Here is a 20,655-nt window from a genome sequence, read left to right as displayed (position 1 = left end):
ACCAACGCTTTACTTCCTACCAACGCTCTACTTCCTACCAACGCTTTACTTCTTACCAACGCTCTACTTCTCACCAACGCTTTACTTCCTACCAACGCTTTACTTCTCACCAACGCTCTACTTCCTACCAACGCTTTACTTCTTACCAACGCTTTACTTCTTACCAACGCTCTACTTCTTACCAACGCTCTACTTCCTACTTCTTACCAACGCTTTACTTCTTACCAACGCTCTACTTCCTACCAACGCTTTACTTCTTACCAACGCTTTACTTCTTACCAACGCTCTACTTCCTACCAACACTCTACTTCCTACCAACGCTTTACTTCCTACCAACGCTCTACTTCCTACCAACGCTTTACTTCTTACCAACGCTCTACTTCCTACCAACGCTCTACTTCCTACCAACGCTTTACTTCTTACCAACGCTTTACTTCTTACCAACGCTCTACTTCCTACCAACGCTTTACTTCTTACCAACGCTTTACTTCTTACCAACGCTCTACTTCCTACCAACGCTCTACTTCCTACTTCCTACCAACGCTCTACTTCTTACCAACGCTTTACTTCCTACCAACGCTCTACTTCTTACCAACGCTTTACTTCCTACCAACGCTCTACTTCCTACCAACGCTTTACTTCTTACCAACGCTCTACTTCTCACCAACGCTTTACTTCCTACCAACGCTTTACTTCTCACCAACGCTCTACTTCCTACCAACGCTTTACTTCCTACCAACGCTTTACTTCTCACCAACACTCTACTTCTTACCAACGCTTTACTTCTTACCAACGCTTTACTTCTTACCAACGCTCTACTTCTTACCAACGCTCTACTTCCTACTTCTTACCAACGCTTTACTTCTTACCAACGCTCTACTTCCTACCAACGCTTTACTTCTTACCAACGCTTTACTTCTTACCAACGCTCTACTTCCTACCAACACTCTACTTCCTACCAACGCTTTACTTCCTACCAACGCTCTACTTCTTACCAACGCTCTACTTCCTACCAACGCTCTACTTCCTACCAACGCTTTACTTCTTACCAACGCTCTACTTCCTACCAACGCTCTACTTCCTACCAACGCTTTACTTCTTACCAACGCTTTACTTCTTACCAACGCTCTACTTCCTACCAACGCTTTACTTCTTACCAACGCTTTACTTCTTACCAACGCTCTACTTCCTACCAACGCTCTACTTCCTACCAACGCTTTACTTCCTACCAACGCTCTACTTCTTACCAACGCTCTACTTCCTACCAACGCTTTACTTCTTACCAACGCTCTACTTCTCACCAACGCTCTACTTCCTACCAACGCTTTACTTCTTACCAACGCTCTACTTCTTACCAACGCTCTACTTCCTACTTCTTACCAACGCTTTACTTCTTACCAACGCTCTACTTCCTACCAACGCTCTACTTCCTACTTCCTACCAACGCTCTACTTCTTACCAACGCTCTACTTCCTACCAACGCTCTACTTCCTACCAACGCTTTACTTCTCACCAACGCTCTACTTCTTACCAACGCTTTACTTCCTACCAACGCTTTACTTCTTACCAACGCTTTACTTCTTACCAACGCTCTACTTCTTACCAACGCTCTACTTCCTACTTCCTACCAACGCTCTACTTCTTACCAACGCTCTACTTCCTACCAACGCTCTACTTCCTACCAACGCTTTACTTCTCACCAACGCTCTACTTCTTACCAACGCTTTACTTCCTACCAACGCTTTACTTCCTACCAACGCTCTACTTCTTACCAACGCTTTACTTCCTACCAACGCTCTACTTCTTACCAACGCTTTACTTCTTACCAACGCTCTACTTCTTACCAACGCTTTACTTCCTACCAACGCTTTACTTCTTACCAACGCTCTACTTCTTACCAACGCTTTACTTCCTACCAACGCTTTACTTCCTACCAACGCTCTACTTCCTACTTCTTACCAACGCTTTACTTCTTACCAACGCTTTACTTCTTACCAACGCTTTACTTCTTACCAACGCTTTACTTCCTACCAACGCTTTACTTCCTACCAACGCTCTACTTCCTACTTCTTACCAACGCTTTACTTCTTACCAACGCTCTACTTCTTACCAACGCTTTACTTCTTACCAACGCTTTACTTCTTACCAACGCTTTACTTCTTACCAACGCTCTACTTCCTACTTCTTACCAACGCTTTACTTCTTACCAACGCTCTACTTCTTACCAACGCTCTACTTCTTACCAACGCTCTACTTCTTACCAACGCTCTACTTCTTACCAACGCTCTACTTCTTACCAGCGCTCTACTTCTTACCAACGCTCTACTTCTTACCAGCGCTCTACTTCTTACCAACGCTCTACTTCTTACCAACGCTCTACTTCCTACTTCTTACCAACGCTTTACTTCTTACCAACGCTCTACTTCTCACCAACGCTCTACTTCTTACCAACGCTTTACTTCCTACCAACGCTTTACTTCCTACCAACGCTCTACTTCTTACCAACGCTTTACTTCCTACCAACGCTCTACTTCTTACCAACGCTTTACTTCTTACCAACGCTCTACTTCTTACCAACGCTTTACTTCCTACCAACTCTCTAGGAGGAGAGGAGGAGGAGAGGAAGAGGAGGAGGAGGAGGAGGAGGAGAGGAAGAGGAGGAGTCCACTCACCTTGACCAGCAGCAGAGCTTCAGTCAGTTCAGACGCGTCGTACTCGTTCTCCTGGATAAAACACAGCATCACATCATCAGTCAGCTGTTCAGAGGCCACGCCCCCCAGCGTGATGATGTCACCTGTTCAGAGGCCACGCCCCCCAGCGTGATGATGTCACTGCTCACCCTGCCGTAGACGTTGAGACGCCGGCTGAGCTCCTCCTGCTGCTGCTGCTGCTCCAGCACCTGGCCCTGCAGCCTCTGGTTCTCCTCCGACAGCTTCTCGCTCCGCGCTGCAACGACAGGTCACATGTTTTCATGAAGTAATATTCATGCAATTAAATATATGACCACATATTTTACATTTGACCCCTAAAAAGCAGATACTGCGCTCTGCTGCCAGGTTTCCTTAAACAGATAGACAGGTAATGCTGAGGCAAAGTGCAGTAACTACAATGTTGTTGTTTCCTTCCAGCTTTCATTACTTAAGTGATTAATAATTTGACAGTACAACCTTTAGTGAGCTAACATTTAATGTCCAGTGTTTAGCTAAAGTGTTATGTGCTGGTGCTAACCTGCCGAAGCTAATGTTAGCTAGCTACCGTAACTGGCTAGCAGTGTGTAATAGAGCAGTAGCTGCAGCTGAAGTGCAGGGGAAAAGAGGCAGAGTTACTGCGGTCTGGCTCAGTTTCAAGAGTGATTTTGTAGTTACTGCAATTTTATATATCTCTAAAACTGAGCAACATTGACCGCTGAAAATTTTACACAAGATAAAACATTTATTGACAAGTTCAAAAAACTCAATTTGGAATTTTCACGTAGTTACTGTGCGTTCACACCAAAAGCTTCCAAAGCGTCACAAACGCTTGAGGCTGGGCGTCAGACAAGACAGCTCCCAAAACGGCAAATATTTTCAGCTGCTTTGGTCGCTCGTCACGTGACTGACGTCAAAGTTCGATCGCGCTGGTCATTGGGGAGCCGAAGGACGTCTCTATTCTGACAGGTTGCCGCTGGTTGCCGCCGGACCGTGTCATAGCTAATTACCCTAAAGTTAACCAGGGCTCAACTTCTCGTCTGGTGACGCTTTGGACGCTTTGGAAGCTTTGGACGCTTTGGACGTTTTGGACGCTTTGGAAGCTTTGGAAGCTTTGGAAGCTTTGGAAGCTTTGGACGCTTTGGAAGCTTTGGAAGCTTTGGACGCTTTGGACGTTTTGGAAGCTTTGGACGCTTTGGAAGCTTTGGACGCTTTGGACGTTTTGGACGCTTTGGAAGCTTTGGAAGCTTTGGACGCTTTGGACGTTTTGGAAGCTTTGGAAGCTTTGGAAGCTTTGGACGCTTTGGACGCTTTGGAAGCTTTGGAAGCTTTGGAAGCTTTGGACGCTTTGGACGTTTTGGAAGCTTTGGACGCTTTGGAAGCTTTGGAAGCTTTGGACGCTTTGGAAGCTTTGGAAGCTTTGGAAGCTTTGGAAGCTTTGGACGCTTTGGTCGCTTTGGAAGCTTTGGAAGCTTTGGACGCTTTGGAAGCTTTGGAAGCTTTGGAAGCTTTGGTCGCTTTGGAAGCTTTGGAAGCTTTGGTCGCTTTGGAAGCTTTGGAAGCTTTGGACGCTTTGGACGTTTTGGAAGCTTTGGAAGCTTTGGTCGCTTTGGAAGCTTTGGAAGCTTTGGTCGCTTTGGAAGCTTTGGAAGCTTTGGACGCTTTGGACGTTTTGGAAGCTTTGGAAGCTTTGGAAGCTTTGGAAGCTTTGGACGCTTTGGACGTTTTGGAAGCTTTGGAAGCTTTGGTCGCTTTGGAAGCTTTGGAAGCTTTGGACGCTTTGGACGTTTTGGACGCTTTGGAAGCTTTGGACGCTTTGGAAGATTTGGAGGTTTTGGACGTTTTGGACGCTTTGGAAGCTTTGGACGCTTCGGAAGCTTCGGAAGCTTTGGACGTTTTGGAAGCTTTGGAAGCTTTGGAAGCTTTGGAAGCTTTGGAAGCTTCGGAAGCTTTGGGCGCTTTGGAAGCTTTGGAGGTTTTGGACGCTTTGGACGCTTTGGACGTTTTGGACGCTTTGGAAGCTTTGGAAGCTTTGGAGGCTTTGGAAGCTTTGGACGCTTTGGACGTTTTGGACGCTTTGGAAGCTTTGGACGCTTTGGAAGATTTGGAGGTTTTGGACGCTTTGGACGCTTTGGAAGCTTTGGACGCTTTGGAAGCTTTGGAAGCTTTGGAAGCTTTGGACGCTTTGGAAGCTTTGGACGCTTTGGAAGCTTTGGAAGCGCGGCGACGCCTGTTGACGCTTTGGCCGCTCAGTGTCGCCGGCTCTCATTGAAAATGAATTGACTTCCGGCGTTTTGACGCTTTGGAAGCTTCTGGTGTGAAGGCACAGTTACTGCGGTCTGGCTGAGCGGGGCAGAGTGAGTGGGCGGAGTCGAACCTCTCTCGGCTTGGACCTTGTCGAGGATCTGGTTCTTGTCCAGCAGGTCGTTCTTCAGCGCCGCCTCCAGCTGAGACACCTGAAGCCGCAGCTGCTGCTCCTCGAGTCGCCGCCGCTGCTGCTGGGACACGTCTAGGGCGCTACACACACACGCACAGACACACACACACACACACACACAGACACGACATGACTACCTGGTTACTGTGACAACCCGTCAACATCAGGAGTGACGCTCAGATGTTCACCTGTTCACCAGCTTCTCATTGTTCTCCTTCAGGAGGTCACGTTCCTGCTCCAGCTCCTTCACCTGCTCCTTCAACTGGAGAGGAGGAGGGAAGGAGAACACTTGGTAAGAGCTCAAACATCACCATCTCTCATAACGATAATAATAATAATAATTCTTTATTTATATAGCACTTTTCACAGCACAAAGTCACAAAGTGCTTCACAAAACATAATAAAGCATGGAGTTCAAAGGCCTGTCTAAACAGGTAGGTTTTTAACTGCGCCTTGAAGACTTCGACCGATGGAGAGGCTCTTAAGTCTGGGGGAAGAGCGTTCCAGAATCTGGGGGCCACCGAACGAAAGGCTCGGTCCCCTTTCGTTTTGAGGTCGGTCCGGGGAAGAGCCAGGAGCCCCTGGTCGGAGGACCTGAGGGACCGAGTGGTGGTGTAGAGCTGGAGGAGGTCGGAGATGTAGGTCGGGGCAGACCCATGCAGGGCATTGAGGGTGGTTACCAGTATTTTAAAATGAAATCTAAAAGCTATGGGGAGCCAGTGTAGGGCGCGGAGGATAGGAGTGATGTGGCAGGACTTCGGTGAGCGAGTTAGCAACCTGGCGGCAGCGTTCTGTATTAGTTTTAGACGGTCCAGAGATGATTTATTAAAGGGATAGTTCACCCTAGAATGATATTTCGCTCATTATCTACTCAAGGTAGATAATGAAGCCCCAAATTGCGTAATTGTCCCGAAAAAAATTAAATAAGTCTATATTTTAAGCTTGTTTGTAGCGGAAGCTTCTCGAAGCTCCTCTTCCTGGTCCGTCCAAATCTCGCGTGATTCGCAGTAACCGCACTGACGCCGGCGCAAATCACGCGAGATTTGGACGGACCAGGAAGAGGAGCTTTGAGAAGCTTCCGCTACAAACAAGCTTAAAATATAGACTTATTTAATTTTTTTCGGGACAATTACGCAATTTGGGGCTTCAGCACAAGACGGACATTACATACGAGCATCATGGAGGTATTTGGATGTTTTTTTGTGTGTGTTTTTTTACGAAGAGCTCTGGTGTCCCTTTGCAACCGTTGCATTGAAATGCACTGCTACGCTGAGACCCCCTGTAACTCAGAGAAGGGACGGAGGACTCTGAAAATTCTTCCAGCCCTTAGTCAACATGAGGGTGAGTAGATAATGAGCAAAATATCATTCTAGGGTGAACTATCCCTTTAAGGCAGGTAAACAGTGAGTTACAGTAATCGAGTCTGGATGACATGAAAGCGTGGACGGCCAGTTCAAGTTCTGAGTGTGATACCATGGTTGTAGATGAATGTAGAGTCTCTACAGAGATTCCTCCAGGGGGGTTAGGGTTACGAGGAGGAGGGGAGGAGAGTTCAGACCTGGACCTGGTACAGACGACCCCCCTCCCACCTGGGACTGACTGACCTGCTCCTCCCTCCTCCTGCTGAAGGAGGAGGTCTGCAGCTTCTGCTCCAGCTCCAGACTCTTCAGTCTCTCCTCTCTGAGCTGCGTCGACAGCTCGTCCACCTTCAACATGGCGCCGTCGTGAGCCGCCTTCAGCGTCACCTGACTCTGGAACACACGACCACATGACCACACGTCAGCCACCACTTCCTGTTTGCTCCGTCCTCAGACCAATCAGATCGATCAGAGACCCTGGCTGTGTCCTAACCCCCCCTACCAAATAAATGAAGTAGTGACCGGTGTAGCTACCAAATAAATGCAGTAGTGACCGGTGTAGCTACCAAATAAATGCAGTAGTGACCGGTGTAGCTACCAAATAAATGCAGTAGTGACCGGTGTAGCTACCAAATAAATGCAGTAGTGACCGGTGTAGCTACCAAATAAATGCAGTAGTGACCGGTGTAGCTACCAAATAAATGCAGTAGTGACCGGTGTAGCTACCAAATAAATGCAGTAGTGACCGGTGTAGCTACCAAATAAATGAAGTAGTGACCGGTGTAGCTACCAAATAAATGAAGTAGTGACCGGTGTAGCTACCAAATAAATGCAGTAGTGACCGGTGTAGCTACCAAATAAATGCAGTAGTGACCGGTGTAGCTACCAAATAAATGCAGTAGTGACCGGTGTAGCTACCAAATAAATGAAGTAGTGACCGGTGTAGCTACCAAATAAATGCAGTAGTGACCGGTGTAGCTACCAAATAAATGAAGTAGTGCAGCAGCCTCAATAAATGTGTCCAGCTGTCAGAGTTGTCCGGTTGCAGCTTCCACAGACTCCCACAACAAACGTCGGAGCAAATTTCCTAACAAGCGTTATAAACTGACCACAGACTCTGGATAGCGATGCTAATTTCTGTTAGCCCGTCTATGAGGTTTTACATTATACGTTAGCATTAAGCTAGCAGACGTTATGCTTAGTTGTGACACTGGCTGTGTGTGTTTTGAACGTTGTTTCAAACTATGTGGGTTTGATTGAACATCTTTGATGCTTAAATATATATATTACCGCTTAATATATTGCTTTACTCCTCTACACCGGCCGTTACCATGGTTGTATCCATGGTGGAGTAGTGTCCGAAAGTGTTTTTTATTTGACCAGTGAGTCACTATATTGAATTCACTATATAGGGAGGAGGGAGGAGGGAATGAGGGAGTGATTTCAGACACAACCGTGGACTCACCTGCTGCAGCTGCAGGAAGCGACTCTGCAGCTCCGTCACAGCGTTGGACCTGACGGAGATCTGCTGCTGCAGCTTCACCATGGAGACGCTGGAGTTCACCTGAGACCTGACACACACACGATCACTGATCAATAACAGCCCGGTTCCCTCTGAGCTCCAGGTAAACATGTGTGTGTGTTTACCTGAGTTTGGAGGTGTGTTGCTGTCGCAGCTGCAGCAGCTTCTCCTCGTGCTCCGCCTCCTTCCTCCTCAGCTCCGCCCTCAGCTGCTCCGACTCCGCCTCCAGCTCCTCCAGGTGGCCGTGCTGCGACGCCACCACGTTCTCTCTGCACACACACACACACATGAATCAGTATGTGTGTGTGTGTGTGTGTGGCTGCGTTCCGATCCACAGTTTACTTGGACAGAGCCCCCTACTCCCTACTCCCTGCTCCCTACTCCCTGCTCCCTGCTCCCTGCTCCCTGCTCCCTGCTCCCTGCTCCCTGCTCCCTACTCCCTGCTCCCTACTCCCTACTCCCTGCTCCCTGCTCCCTGCTCCCTGCTCCCTGCTCCCTGCTCTCTACTCCCTGCTCCCTGCTCCCTGCTCCCTGCTCCCTGCTCCCTGCTCCCTGCTCCCTGCTCCCTGCTCCCTGCTCCCTACTCCCTGCTCCCTGCTCCCTGCTCCCTGCTCCCTGCTCCCTGCTCCCTGCTCTCTACTCCCTGCTCCCTGCTCCCTGCTCCCTGCTCTCTACTCCCTGCTCCCTGCTCCCTGCTCCCTGCTCTCTACTCCCTGCTCCCTGCTCCCTGCTCTCTACTCCCTGCTCCCTGCTCCCTGCTCTCTACTCCCTGCTCCCTGCTCCCTGCTCTCTACTCCCTGCTCCCTGCTCCCTGCTCCCTGCTCCCTGCTCTCTACTCCCTGCTCCCTGCTCCCTGCTCTCTACTCCCTGCTCCCTGCTCCCTGCTCCCTACTCCCTGCTCCCTGCTCCCTGCTCCCTACTCCCTGCTCCCTGCTCCCTGCTCCCTGCTCCCTGCTCCCTGCTCCCTGCTCCCTACTCCCTGCTCCCTGCTCCCTGCTCCCTGCTCCCTGCTCCCTGCTCCCTACTCCCTACTCCCTACTCCCTGCTCCCTGCTCCCTGCTCCCTGCTCCCTGCTCCCTGCTCTCTACTCCCTGCACAGGGAATCTGCCGTAGGAAACTTCACTTAACCGATATAACACCAATCGGAACACCCTGCAACCTCACAGCTGTTTCCGGTCAAGTTTAAAAATAAAGTTTTTAAGTTTCAAAATGTTTCACGCCACTATCACCGTTTAGACAGATCTGAAATGATTGAAGAAACATTACTATTTCTGTGTGCACAAGCAAAGCAGCTTTGTGTTGCAATGCGGGGTGTCTAGAAAGCATCAGTAGCTGCAGCTGACAGGAAAGCTGACGGCTGTCGCTAAGCTAACGGCGGCAGCTAAACTAACAGCAGGACGTGTGTGTGTGTGTGTGTGTGTGTGTGTGTGTGTGTGTGTGAGTGTGTGTGTGTCTCACAGGTTGCGTATCTCGGCCCGGGCGTCCTCCAGCAGACTGTGTCCGTAGCGCGGCAGCTGGGAGGTGGGAGGTCGCCCCGCCCCCTCCAGACTCCTCGTACCTGCAGAACCAGAACCAGAACCAGAACCAGAGAGACCGGGTCAGAGACGGTGACGTAACCAGGCAACCTCTGACCTCTGACCTCTGACCTCTACCTCCTACCAGCGCTCTACTTCCACACACTTCGCTCTGTCACTGCCCGATTTGTGACAGCTACGTACGGCAACTCCACTTGGACAAACTTCGTTGAATTGACTTAGGATCACTGCCCTGTGTGCGTCGCCAGAGACCGTTTATCTTTTTATTAAAAAAAACAAAAACTTTATTAGTAATGTAACTGAGGGTTGGTTGTGGTGGTCTGGATCTGGATGCTCAGAAAACAGGAACAGAGGTAGAGACTTTTAGTGTTTACTGTCCTCTTTTCTCCCCAGCCTCATCCAGTATAATACATCCATGGCCTTATCACGACACCATGACAACCACAACACTCACTGAATAAACGAGTCTGCCGCGGACCTCCTTATGGTCCTTCTTATGACGGACCTCCGCGTTTTAAAAAAAAATCATTTTCACAGTACCGTATTTTAAATGTACAGAACTTTAAGCAGACTTCCGCTTGTACGCAAATCGGGCAGCGCCCAAATGAAGTTTGTCCAAGTGGAGTTGCCGTAGGCAGCTGTCCAAGATGGCGGCCGGTCTGCACATGCGCAGACCAGTATTGTCACAAATCGGGTAGCGATGCAAATCGGGTAGTGACACGCTCTACTTCATTTTAACGCTCTACTTCATTTTAACGCTCTACTTTCTGCCAACGCTCTACTTCCTACTTCCTTCCAACACTCTATCTACTTCCTGCTTCCTATCGTTTGTCCTCTGCCAGCTGCCGTAGAAGCTTGTTCATCTCTCTCTTCTCGTCTCTGTAAACATCACTTCTTGTTGGTTGTTTTGCCACCGGTGTGTGTTGCGTTCCAGAGGTCACACTGAGGTCAGAGGTCACTCTAAGGTCAGATGGTGTCGTATCAAACGTGTGTCTTACTCTTGGGCCGAGCCTGTGAGGGGGAGGGGGAGGGGGGGTCGTCTCGGGGCCTCTTGGACCCGGCGTTGACCCGGGTGTGGACGCGGGGCTGGACGTGTCCGTAGGGCGACGTCCTCCTGCTCTGGGAGTTGATGAGCTGCTGTTTGGCCACGAGCAGCCGCTGCTTCAGCCCCTGGTTCTCGGCCTGGAGACCCCGCACCTTCTCCTGCAGCTCCTCCATCACCTCCTCCATCTCCACGTCCCTCAGCCGGCCGCCCGGGGGGGCCCCGCCCACCGCCAGCTGCTCCAGACGGCCCCGGTCCTTCACCAGCCGCATCAGCTTGGTGCCCAGCCTGAAGGGGGGGGGGGGGGACATACACCGTCACAGTTAGTGTTGCTGAAATTTCCTCTTGAAAAAAAATGTTTTTTTTTCTTTGTAGGAGGAAAAAACACGTGTCACACACTTCCCTCCACATTAAACCAACTGCGACACTTGAAACAAGTAACAGTGATAAAGTTTACCCTGGGCTCACATTAACAGCCTGATGTTCCTACAAACTCACTTTTATAAAGAAGCAGACCAACAACTTTACACCACGTTAAAGGGATAGTTCACCCAAAATTGAAGCTCCTCTTCCCAGTTTAGTTTAGTTTTAGTTTAGTTTAGTTTAAGTTTATTTGTCCCCATGGGGAAATTTGTTTTCACAGACTGCACAATGAGAGACAATACATCACAAGACAGACAATGGTATACACAACAACACAACAGTTCGTCAAATTTGGAAGAACCAGGGTCTGTCCTCTTCCCAGTTCGTCCAAATTTGACGAACCAGGAAGAGGAGCTTCGAGAAGCTTCCGCTACAAAACAAGCTTGAAATATAGACTTATTAAATTTTTCTTCAATACAAGACGGACATTACAGACGAGCAGCATGGAGGTATCTGGATGTTTTTTGGTGTGTCTTTTTGTTACGAAGACAGTTGGTATCCATTTGCAACCGTCATATGGACATGCACTGCTACGCCGAGACCCCCTGTAACTCAGAGAAGCCACGGAGGACTCTGAAACTTCTCCCAGCCCTTAGTCCACATGAGGGGGAGGAGATAATCAGGGAAATTTCAATTTTGGGGGAACTATCCCTTTAATGTGACGTAAAGGAAAGATCTCCAAAGGGAAACACAGTTCATTATGTGAGTGTGTGTGTGTGTGAGTGTGTGTGTGTGAGTGTGTGTGTGAGTGTGTGTCTCACTTCCTGATCTTGTCGTCCTGGTCATGGCTGTGCTGTTTGAGCAGCAGGTTCTCCTCGTGGAGGCGGAGGAAGCGGTCCTCCAGCTCCTCCCTGGACACCCGGGACACGTCCTGTCGCTGCCGGACGGAGAGGGACGGGTCTGTGGACGGAACACACACAAACACACAAACACACAAACACACTGGTTCAGGTGGTTCAGGTACATAACATAAAGGGTTAAGGTCTTTGCACACTGACTCCGTTTTTTTCGCATGCGTTTTTCGTATCCGTCATCCGACAAAAAACGTAACGTGCAGGCTCCTTGCACACTGAGTCCGTTGCGTTTTATTCACATGCGTTTTTATTTTGTGTTCCAAACTTCGGAGAGGGAGACAAAATCGTCACGCAGTGATGATGCACGTTGTGGTTCTCTTGTCTCACTTGTTGAGAAATGAAAGAGAAAATTTTAAATATTGTGTCCATCCTGAGAGGAGCCAGTAGGGGATCTGCTGCTTGTAAATGAGCAGTGGATCCATCATGATCACTTCAACAGGTTATTATAGGATGTCAGTGGTCCAGTTTGATAGATAGCCTATTGATTATTAGCTCACACATTAAACAGAAGACGGACAATTTCCATGATCCTGTACAGCGGCTGGCGCACACACACACACACACAGACACACTCAGCGGTGATCCCCCTCCCCACCCTCCCTTCTCTCTCTCCCCCTCCAGCCTCCAAACTCTGATGTGATTGGTCAAAAAGACTTTTCACGGATGCGAAAAACGCATTAAATCGAACCTGTTCCGAAAACTTTTATGACGGACGAAAGTTTGGGACTCGGTGTGTAAACATGATCGACACAACATGAAGTCGAATTTATTTTCCGACGTGCGGCAATTTCGGACGACAAAAACGGACTCAGTGTGCAAAGGCCTTTACTATGGTTACAGCAGCAGCATCACTCACCAGCTGCAGGTCTGGACAGGTGGACGGTGACGTCTCTGACCGGGACGTCGGCTGACGTGTCATCGAGCAGCGTGGACATGGTCTCAGTCTGGAGGGAGAGAGGACACAGGTCTAAACAGGTCAGCTGGTGAAATGAGACTTTCTCTTTGTACAGTTAGAAAGGAGAAGGAGTTAAAGCTGTACAGAAAAGAAAATTTAATTTAAGCCCACTCTGGATCATAAAAATAATGTAATAACTAATCTATCAGACGATGTCGGCCAAACTTTGTGTAAAATTCTATTTTTGAGTAAATCCGGGATGAAAGTGTGTTTTTTTTTTCCGCATTGGATAATGCAGGAACACGGATTATACGTCAGCCTGCTCACGATTCACCAGCCACTGATATTGACCATTTCTGTACACCTTTAAAACTCTGTCTCTATTCTTCTATTATTCATTTTTCTAATGTCATCTTAGCACTTATGATATTTGTGTAAATGATGTGTAACAAATAAAGTTTAAATATATATATATATATTAAAAACAATCTGAAAGGAAAGGGGGTGGATAGTTGAGACACCTGGAGGATGGAGCCCACAGAGATCCACTTTAAAAACACACAGTTATTATAATAGAGAATAGAATAGAATAATACTTTATTAACCCTTTGCAGGAAATGATTGTGTCACAGCAGCTCCAACAGAACAGAATTTTAAAAAATACAGATATGATAATTGGGAGAATAAAATAACTTAGGCTTTATCAATAATATTAAGAATACAGTAACAAAATCTGTATAAAATTATAAAGAGACGCAAATTTTTTTTACAGTAATTCAATTAATTAGTTATTCAACATGTTTTAGTGTTTGAAAGAAGTTGACAGAGTTTCATCATGTGTTCAGTGAGTCTGAAGAGCTGTAACATCCATAACTTCTCTCTACATCCAAAGGGTCGAAACATTTCATATTGCAGGCTAATGTTTATCCCAAGAAGTGTAACCAAAATATATATATATTCAATTTTCTAATTCAGATCAATGCCTTTTTTAAAGCTTTTCAAAGCTTAGTCTCCAGTTTTCTCTCTGAAGGTAACATCCATAAAGCAGGATGAACAATTGGTCCTTTAAACCAGAGCAGCTGAGTGAGTTAAACATTGAGCCGAAGTGAAAAACCATCTTTAATCTCGAGTCACCGTGTTGATTCATTTGTCTGAGTTATTAAATAAACGTTCATTTTAACGGTAAACAGTGAAATAGGTGATGTTTTACCGGGAGTCTGGAGAGTAGTCTTCTCTATAGTGAACTACGTGTTACCAGACTGCAGCAGGATGAACTGTATTTAATATAAATGTAGAATAAAGAGTGAGAGGTTGAACTTTACTCTGTTGTTGTGTCTGTTTCTTCACAGTTTAACCAGCGAGGAGCTAGTTAGCCTCGTTAGCTCCGTTAGCTTCCTGTAGAATGACCTCATTCTGATCACATTAATCAATAACCATGTAATCGATGACCGACAGGACGTCCTGTTGGACCCAAACAGGCGAGCTGAGCCTCATTAAAACATTTCTCACCTCTTTATCAGGACTTTATCCAAAGTCCTTCTAGGCAAGTCAGGCCACTCGGCGGCCATATTGGCGACGCTTCGAAAAGCCCAAGAAGACCAGACCCCTATCTAATTGAATGGAGGGGTGGTCAAATCCACCCTTTAACGTGATAGCAGGACGGAAAAAACATACAGACGTGCTAGCCAGTGAAATAAGATACAAATAAAAACCAAAAAAACATAGACTTTACCGCAGAATGACGTTTAAATCGCTATTTTTCCACAGGGAGTACTCAACTGCGCATGCGCGCGGATTTACGACACAGCCGTTACTGTACGGCTGTAACGGCTAAATCCGTGATCTAGCAGCAGCCCGAGCATACCTACACCGGTCTGCCCCTGGTCTGCCCTGCTCTACCTGGAGACATATCGGCTTGAGTCTGGAGATTTTTGCTAAAAAATAAACGCTAGACTTACATGAAATCCGTCTTAATAATCACCTATGGGCTCCTAGTTCTGTGTGTGGTGACTGTGTCTGCTCCCCCCTCCCACGATCCCCACAAACGTTAGCTGTCTCGGATGCTATCGAATGCTAGCATGGATGTATTAGTGCTAGCATGTCGTCTCAGCAGCAGCAGCAGTCAGTTAAAAATAAATAAATACAGTCCGAGTGAACCGCTGGAGCCACGGACTGATTACCGACCATCACTAACAACTAAAGCCTCGACCGGTAACAAGTATGAGGGGCGTTCGTTGTGCTGAGCTAGCTCGATGCTAACTTCGACTAGCGGTAGCGTTAGCATCCGCCGCTAGCTTCGGTTAGCATCCGCCGCTAACAGCCGCTTCTCAGCTCACAACAAGCCTCTCGTACTCGGTACAATAAAACGAGAGGCTCTCGTTAATGGTGACGGTGTCTATCGGTCCACGGCTCCAGTGCTTCACCCGGACTGTGTGTGTGTTGTTGTTGTTTTTTGGAGTGGACTGCTGCTGCTGCTGCTGCTATCATGGACAGGAGGCTAACGCCCCCAGGGGAAGGGGCCCAGTTTGAATGTTTAGGTTAAAAAATGAAACGAACAAAACTATACATTCAAAAGTTAAATGAAAGAAAAGGTGGACTGATCGGTTCATTGTAAAACACTTATTGATGTGAATGTGGTGAATTCTGTATACGTAGCGAGGTAGCTCTTTCGTTCAGCAGCACAGACCTGAAGCTTCACTTTTCATTAAGACCAACCAATGTGGCTGCCAAATTAACAAGCCGGCAGTAAACCTCTAAAACTCCGCGGGTAAATGTAACAGCTTTCCTCCAGGATGAGGAGCCGCTCCCGGTCGCCGGTGGCTTTTCCGAAAACCTTAGAGTAAATGTTCAACCTGACCAGTGACCACATACAGTACACACGGTGCTAAAGCCGTGTTGTTGTTGCCACCAGGTAGGTTTGTCTGTCGTAAATCTACTTGTGCGCATGCGCTGGTGCAACAACATGATTGGCCTAGTTCAGCTCTGGCAAAGCAGGTGATTGGCTGCTGGTGAAAAGGGGCGGGACATGCGCCATCTTTGGCGTCGCAGCTTTCCCCATTCAAAACGGGCAGAGTGGTCTGTCTCCTCATATTAGAACGTCTCTGCTTTATCCCGCTCAGAGCTACGGTTGCCATGAAAACAATCGCTGGGACTTCAGGTCGTCATGACGCCACTGCGCAGGCGCGCTGCGGCGAGGAGGCTTCTGGGAAATGGAGTTCACTTACATCGGACCGGAAGTTGTTTTGTTTTAGCTGCTCGTTCCTTGTTTTTTACACGTTTTAGCTCCATAGATGTAACATTTAGTTTTTAATCACATTTGAATTTAATTGTAGAATTAAACTACAAGACGAAAACATTTAGTTTATATATATAAGTATATAAGTTCAGTACACCTTGTTCCCTCAATGAGAGACTGGCCACTAGGAGGCAGCAGCAGCTCACTGACAAAACACACCGGAAACAGTCCACTGTTATTCACTTTTTTTTTTTTTTTAGAAACTTTATCAAGTCAGCATGGTGCAATACAATTCAATACACCAACAGAACATCGCCAGGGGGTTTCAATACAGACAATACAATGCAGAGACAAGCTTTCATACAAAAACATTGTAAAGTTACATACATTCAAAGTTTTTATAGCTTTCATGTTGATGGATTTTTTAATAGACTTAATATAGCCTATTGTTTGGCTTCATTTTCAAAAATAAGAAAAAGTGGTTTTTGATTAGTGTAACGACATTTATGAATGTGCCATTTGGCTAATTGATGATATAGTATTGTTTTTCTTTAGAAGATGGATTGTCAGTGAAGCCAAACAATACAGTAGGCCTATATGTTCAAAGCTGCAGGGAAAAAGGAGGTTCAATCGAAAAACAAATCAGGTTACAAATATCTTCCCATAATTTAGATGAGAAGGGCAAGACCAAAATAAATGAAAAACATCTTCAGATTAGAGTAGTAACAGGTACTAATACTACGATTAGAGCACTAACAGGTACTAATACTACGATTAGAGCAGTAACAGGTACTAATACTACGATTAGAGCACTAACAGGTACTAATACTACGATTAGAGCAGTAACAGGTACTAATACTACAATTAGAGTAAATAGATAGATAGATAACAAGTTTATATGGATGTATATAGTGTTTTTTTTCTTACTTGTTATATTATATTATATTACATTACATTACATTATATTATATTATATTACATTACATTACATATTACATTACATTATATTATATTACATTACATTACATATTACATTATATTATATTACATTACATTACATATTACATTACATTATATTATATTACATTACATTACATATTACATTATATTATATTATATTACATTACATTACATATTACATTACATTACATTATATTACATTACATTACATATTACATTTTATTATATTATATTACATTACATTATATTACATTACATTACATTACATTACATTACATTACATTACATTATATTATATTATATTATATTACATTATATTATATTATATTATATTACATTATATTATATTATATTATATTATATGTATTGTGCGCTGGATACTTGAATTTCCTTTGGGATCAATACAGTATTTCCAAGTCTCTAAGTGTAAATCTGTAGACGTATATATATATATATATATGAAGAGTTCATTTGCACAAACAGATAAGTGCCATTTTGAAAAAAAATTAGCTGATGCTTTTGAATTATTCTTAACATAGTGTTGTTTTCAATAAAGCTTTATTTTTTTGAGTTACATCTGTTTTTGTACATCTCATCTCCTTGGTCAAAGCCACTCAACTTTGGTTTGACTGATATCACCTGGTGGAAATAATAATTAAAAATGTTCAAATTTTTTTTTTTAAACTGAGTTATCTGCTTTTGAAAACGAACTCTTCATATATATCTATATCTATATATAGATATATATAAACTGTGAAGTGATGGAAGCGAGTCCATCCACACACACACACACACAAACACACACACACACACACACCACATCCACGTGGGGCCTCGGACCAATTTAAAGCCTCTGTCTGACTTTACATGTGAGTATCTGGTGTCTGGGGGGGGGGCTGTGTGATTGACAGGTGCTGTCAGATGTTCTGTCGTCATGGCGATGGGTCTAATTTAGGAGGAGCATCTCTCTCTCTCTCTCTCGTCGTCGCTCGGCCGTGACGCTCTCATCAGCCTGACCTTTGACCCCCCCCCTTCCCCCTCGGCCTGTCGGTGAAATCTGTGATGCCTGCAGGCCGACCCCCCCCCACACACACACACACACACACACACACACATTGTAATATAGGCAGATTCCTGTCACTGGTCTGAGCTTCACTCTGTGTATTCAGATCAGTGGGGGGGTGGGTCAGAGAGTCAGACCAGACCACTTACAGTTTCTCTCTCATCTTCTGAAAGCACGATGCCTCACACTCTCACAACTCTACACACAAATCCTCTGGGCAAAACCCCTCGTCCCACTCAAATACAGTAACAAATTAAAGGGATAGTATCATTTTTTAAAGTGGGGTTGTATGATCTCCAAATAGCCCCTAAGTACTTTAATTGCAGTAGAAGACTCTCTGCACTCCTCCCGTTAGCAACGCCAGCCCATAATAGCCCTGCCCAGAGATTTACAACATACAGTGTTGTGAACAGACCCAAAGAAACGGCCTATTTTCACGGCCTAAAAGAGGTTTTACCTGAAAAAAAATACACAGTTCCATTGTTCACTATAATATAATTTTTTCAGGAAAAACACAGTTTTTATTTGGACCTAACCACCTGCTGATCGGCGGGCGCTAACCCTGGGCGGAGGGATACGTGAGTTGGTTAGGTCCAAATAAAAACTGTGTTTTTCCTGCACTTTGAAGGGCTGGAAAAAATTATATTATAGTGAACAATGGAACTGTGTATTTTTTTTCAGGTAAAACCTCTTTTAGGCCGTGAAAATAGGCCGTTTCTTTGGGTCTGTTCACAACACTGTATGTTGTAAATCTCTGGGCAGGGCTATTATGGGCTGGCGTTGCTAACGGGAGGAGTGCAGAGAGTCTTCTACTGCAATTAAAGTACTTAGGGGCTATTTGTAGATCATACAACCCCACTTTTAAAAAAAATGATACTATCCCTTTAAATGCGTGAAGACGAGGTGGTTGCGTGACGATGCAGCCGTGCTGATGTGACCACAGAGAAAAAGAAAAGAGTTGGTCGAGGTCAGCTGGTTTATGGACGGACAGTTTAGAAAGACTGAAGACATAATGTTGATGGGATCAGACTACAGTAACATGTAGCTCACCTAGTAGAGCAGAACTCTCTGGAGTCAAAGACTTTGTTCCAGGAGGTGTATCTCATGCAGGGGAATTTCTTTCTTTCTTTCTTTCTTTCTTTCTACACCCTTTCTCTGTCTTTTTACTCCTTTCTTTCTTTCTTTTGTAATACTCTGATAAATATCAGTGGTATTTATTTCATTATTTTCATGGGAATAAGTTAAGTATAAAATGCCAGTTCATGGTGAAGTTAAGATCTACATAAATAACTATTTCATATAAACAAGGTATTAAAATGTATAAGTAATTAATGTTTAAAATGAGTGACTTTAAAAACATCATTTCATGAGGTGTGTGTGCCTTTAAAAGAAGTTAAAAGTGATTCTATTACGTTACATTATGTGCGTGAGTTCATGCGTGAGGTCATGACCTGAATGTTTACACTTCCGGGGAGAGACTCGAGCGAGGAAGAAGAAGGAGCAACGTGTTAATGGCGTAGAGCGGAGACTTCGGGACTGTGTGTGTCGCCAGTGTGGAGTTTTAGGAGTGAGTGACTGTGAACTGTAGTTGAGCGACGTGTTCGGAGTGTGTTTAGTCCGACTCTCCACCACTGCTTGTGTTTTGTGAACCCGAAGACGAGTTCGGTTCTGTTAGCTAGCAGGAGCTAGGCTAACACCACGGGAGCTAGGCTAACACCACGGGCCTCGCTGAGGGAAACGCCGCCTGCACGGACGGGAGGAGCTTCGGGGAGTCGTCTCGGGAGAGAGTCGTCGACGGAGGACGCTTCGCTGCTGCCGTGGGAGACGGAGGTTCGCCGCTGCGAGCTGCTGCGAGCGGAGACGGTCGTTACCGCAACGAGCGAGCGATTCATCAGCTGCGGCCTGGTCTGGCTGACTTCACAGACACACGGGAGTACAGGTATCAAAAAGGTTTCCATCATGAGCTCCAACTAAGCGCGCCAACGAAAGTAGAAAAGAGTGCACTCAAAATAAAATTAGACAGTTTGAGAAAAGACAAAAACTCTAAAACCCCGGGGTTATACTTTTTTATTTTCTATATCTCTCTTCCATAGAGAACGGTTTTGATGTGTGTTTTCCCTGCATCATTAATACATTTCCTGAAACTGAGATTATTGTGTTTGGTTTTATTAAATTGTGTTTCATTATTGAAGTATTAAGATACATACAGGTCAAGTGTATTCCCTACAGTCTCCAACGTTATTTAAGAGTGAGAATCATACATTACCCTAGACTGTATACTATTTGAGATGTGACTTTTACCATAATACATTTGATAAGCGTTAAAGCTTCATCTTCATAACATAAGGTGGGTTTTAATACACGAGCCGGTGGTAAAAGGGTTACATTTTTGGGGGCTCGTCCGGGATTTGTTTTTGTTGTAACTGACCTGTTTTTTTATTTTCTTTATTCAAAAAAAAAAGAGAGAGAGAATTTTTTCCGAGACTGCTAATGTAATTATCCTCATTGCTAAAAACGGGGAATTATTAAGTGTGTTTACATTTATTGTGAAGTTTTGCTGCTTGGAGCTAAAAAAAAAAAAATGGAAGCAATTGAAATTGAAGCTTGGTGCAAAAGGCAGCAGTTAGCCTATGAAAATGCAGTT

At 45.5% G+C, this 20,655-nt stretch overlaps 1 protein-coding gene across 1 annotated transcript in view; it reads right to left on the bottom strand.

The window, feature by feature from the left end:
- The window catches only part of rpgrip1l (RPGRIP1 like), a 31,212-nt gene extending 18,401 nt beyond the window's left edge, over positions 1–12,811 (bottom strand). The window contains exons 1-11 of the mRNA XM_085780525.1: positions 12,715–12,811; positions 11,766–11,904; positions 10,538–10,869; positions 9,463–9,562; positions 8,130–8,273; positions 7,948–8,053; positions 6,729–6,875; positions 5,313–5,386; positions 5,065–5,204; positions 2,840–2,946; positions 2,673–2,723 (exon numbers count right to left, since the gene is read on the bottom strand). Coding sequence (XP_085636651.1) covers positions 2,673–2,723; positions 2,840–2,946; positions 5,065–5,204; positions 5,313–5,386; positions 6,729–6,875; positions 7,948–8,053; positions 8,130–8,273; positions 9,463–9,562; positions 10,538–10,869; positions 11,766–11,904; positions 12,715–12,793 — 1,419 coding nt within the window. The 5' untranslated portion in view covers positions 12,794–12,811. The remainder of the gene's footprint in view (positions 1–2,672; positions 2,724–2,839; positions 2,947–5,064; positions 5,205–5,312; positions 5,387–6,728; positions 6,876–7,947; positions 8,054–8,129; positions 8,274–9,462; positions 9,563–10,537; positions 10,870–11,765; positions 11,905–12,714) is intronic.
- Between the last annotated feature and the right edge of the window lie 7,844 nt (positions 12,812–20,655).

The sequence above is a fragment of the Trachurus japonicus genome, chromosome 6 (genome assembly GCF_045865225.1).
Source record: "Trachurus japonicus isolate A0001 chromosome 6, Traja_1.0".
In the NCBI taxonomy this organism is placed as follows: Eukaryota; Metazoa; Chordata; class Actinopteri; order Carangiformes; family Carangidae; genus Trachurus; species Trachurus japonicus.
The sequence above is the reverse complement of the archived record's forward strand: the minus strand, read 5'-3'. Positions and strand labels throughout refer to the sequence as shown.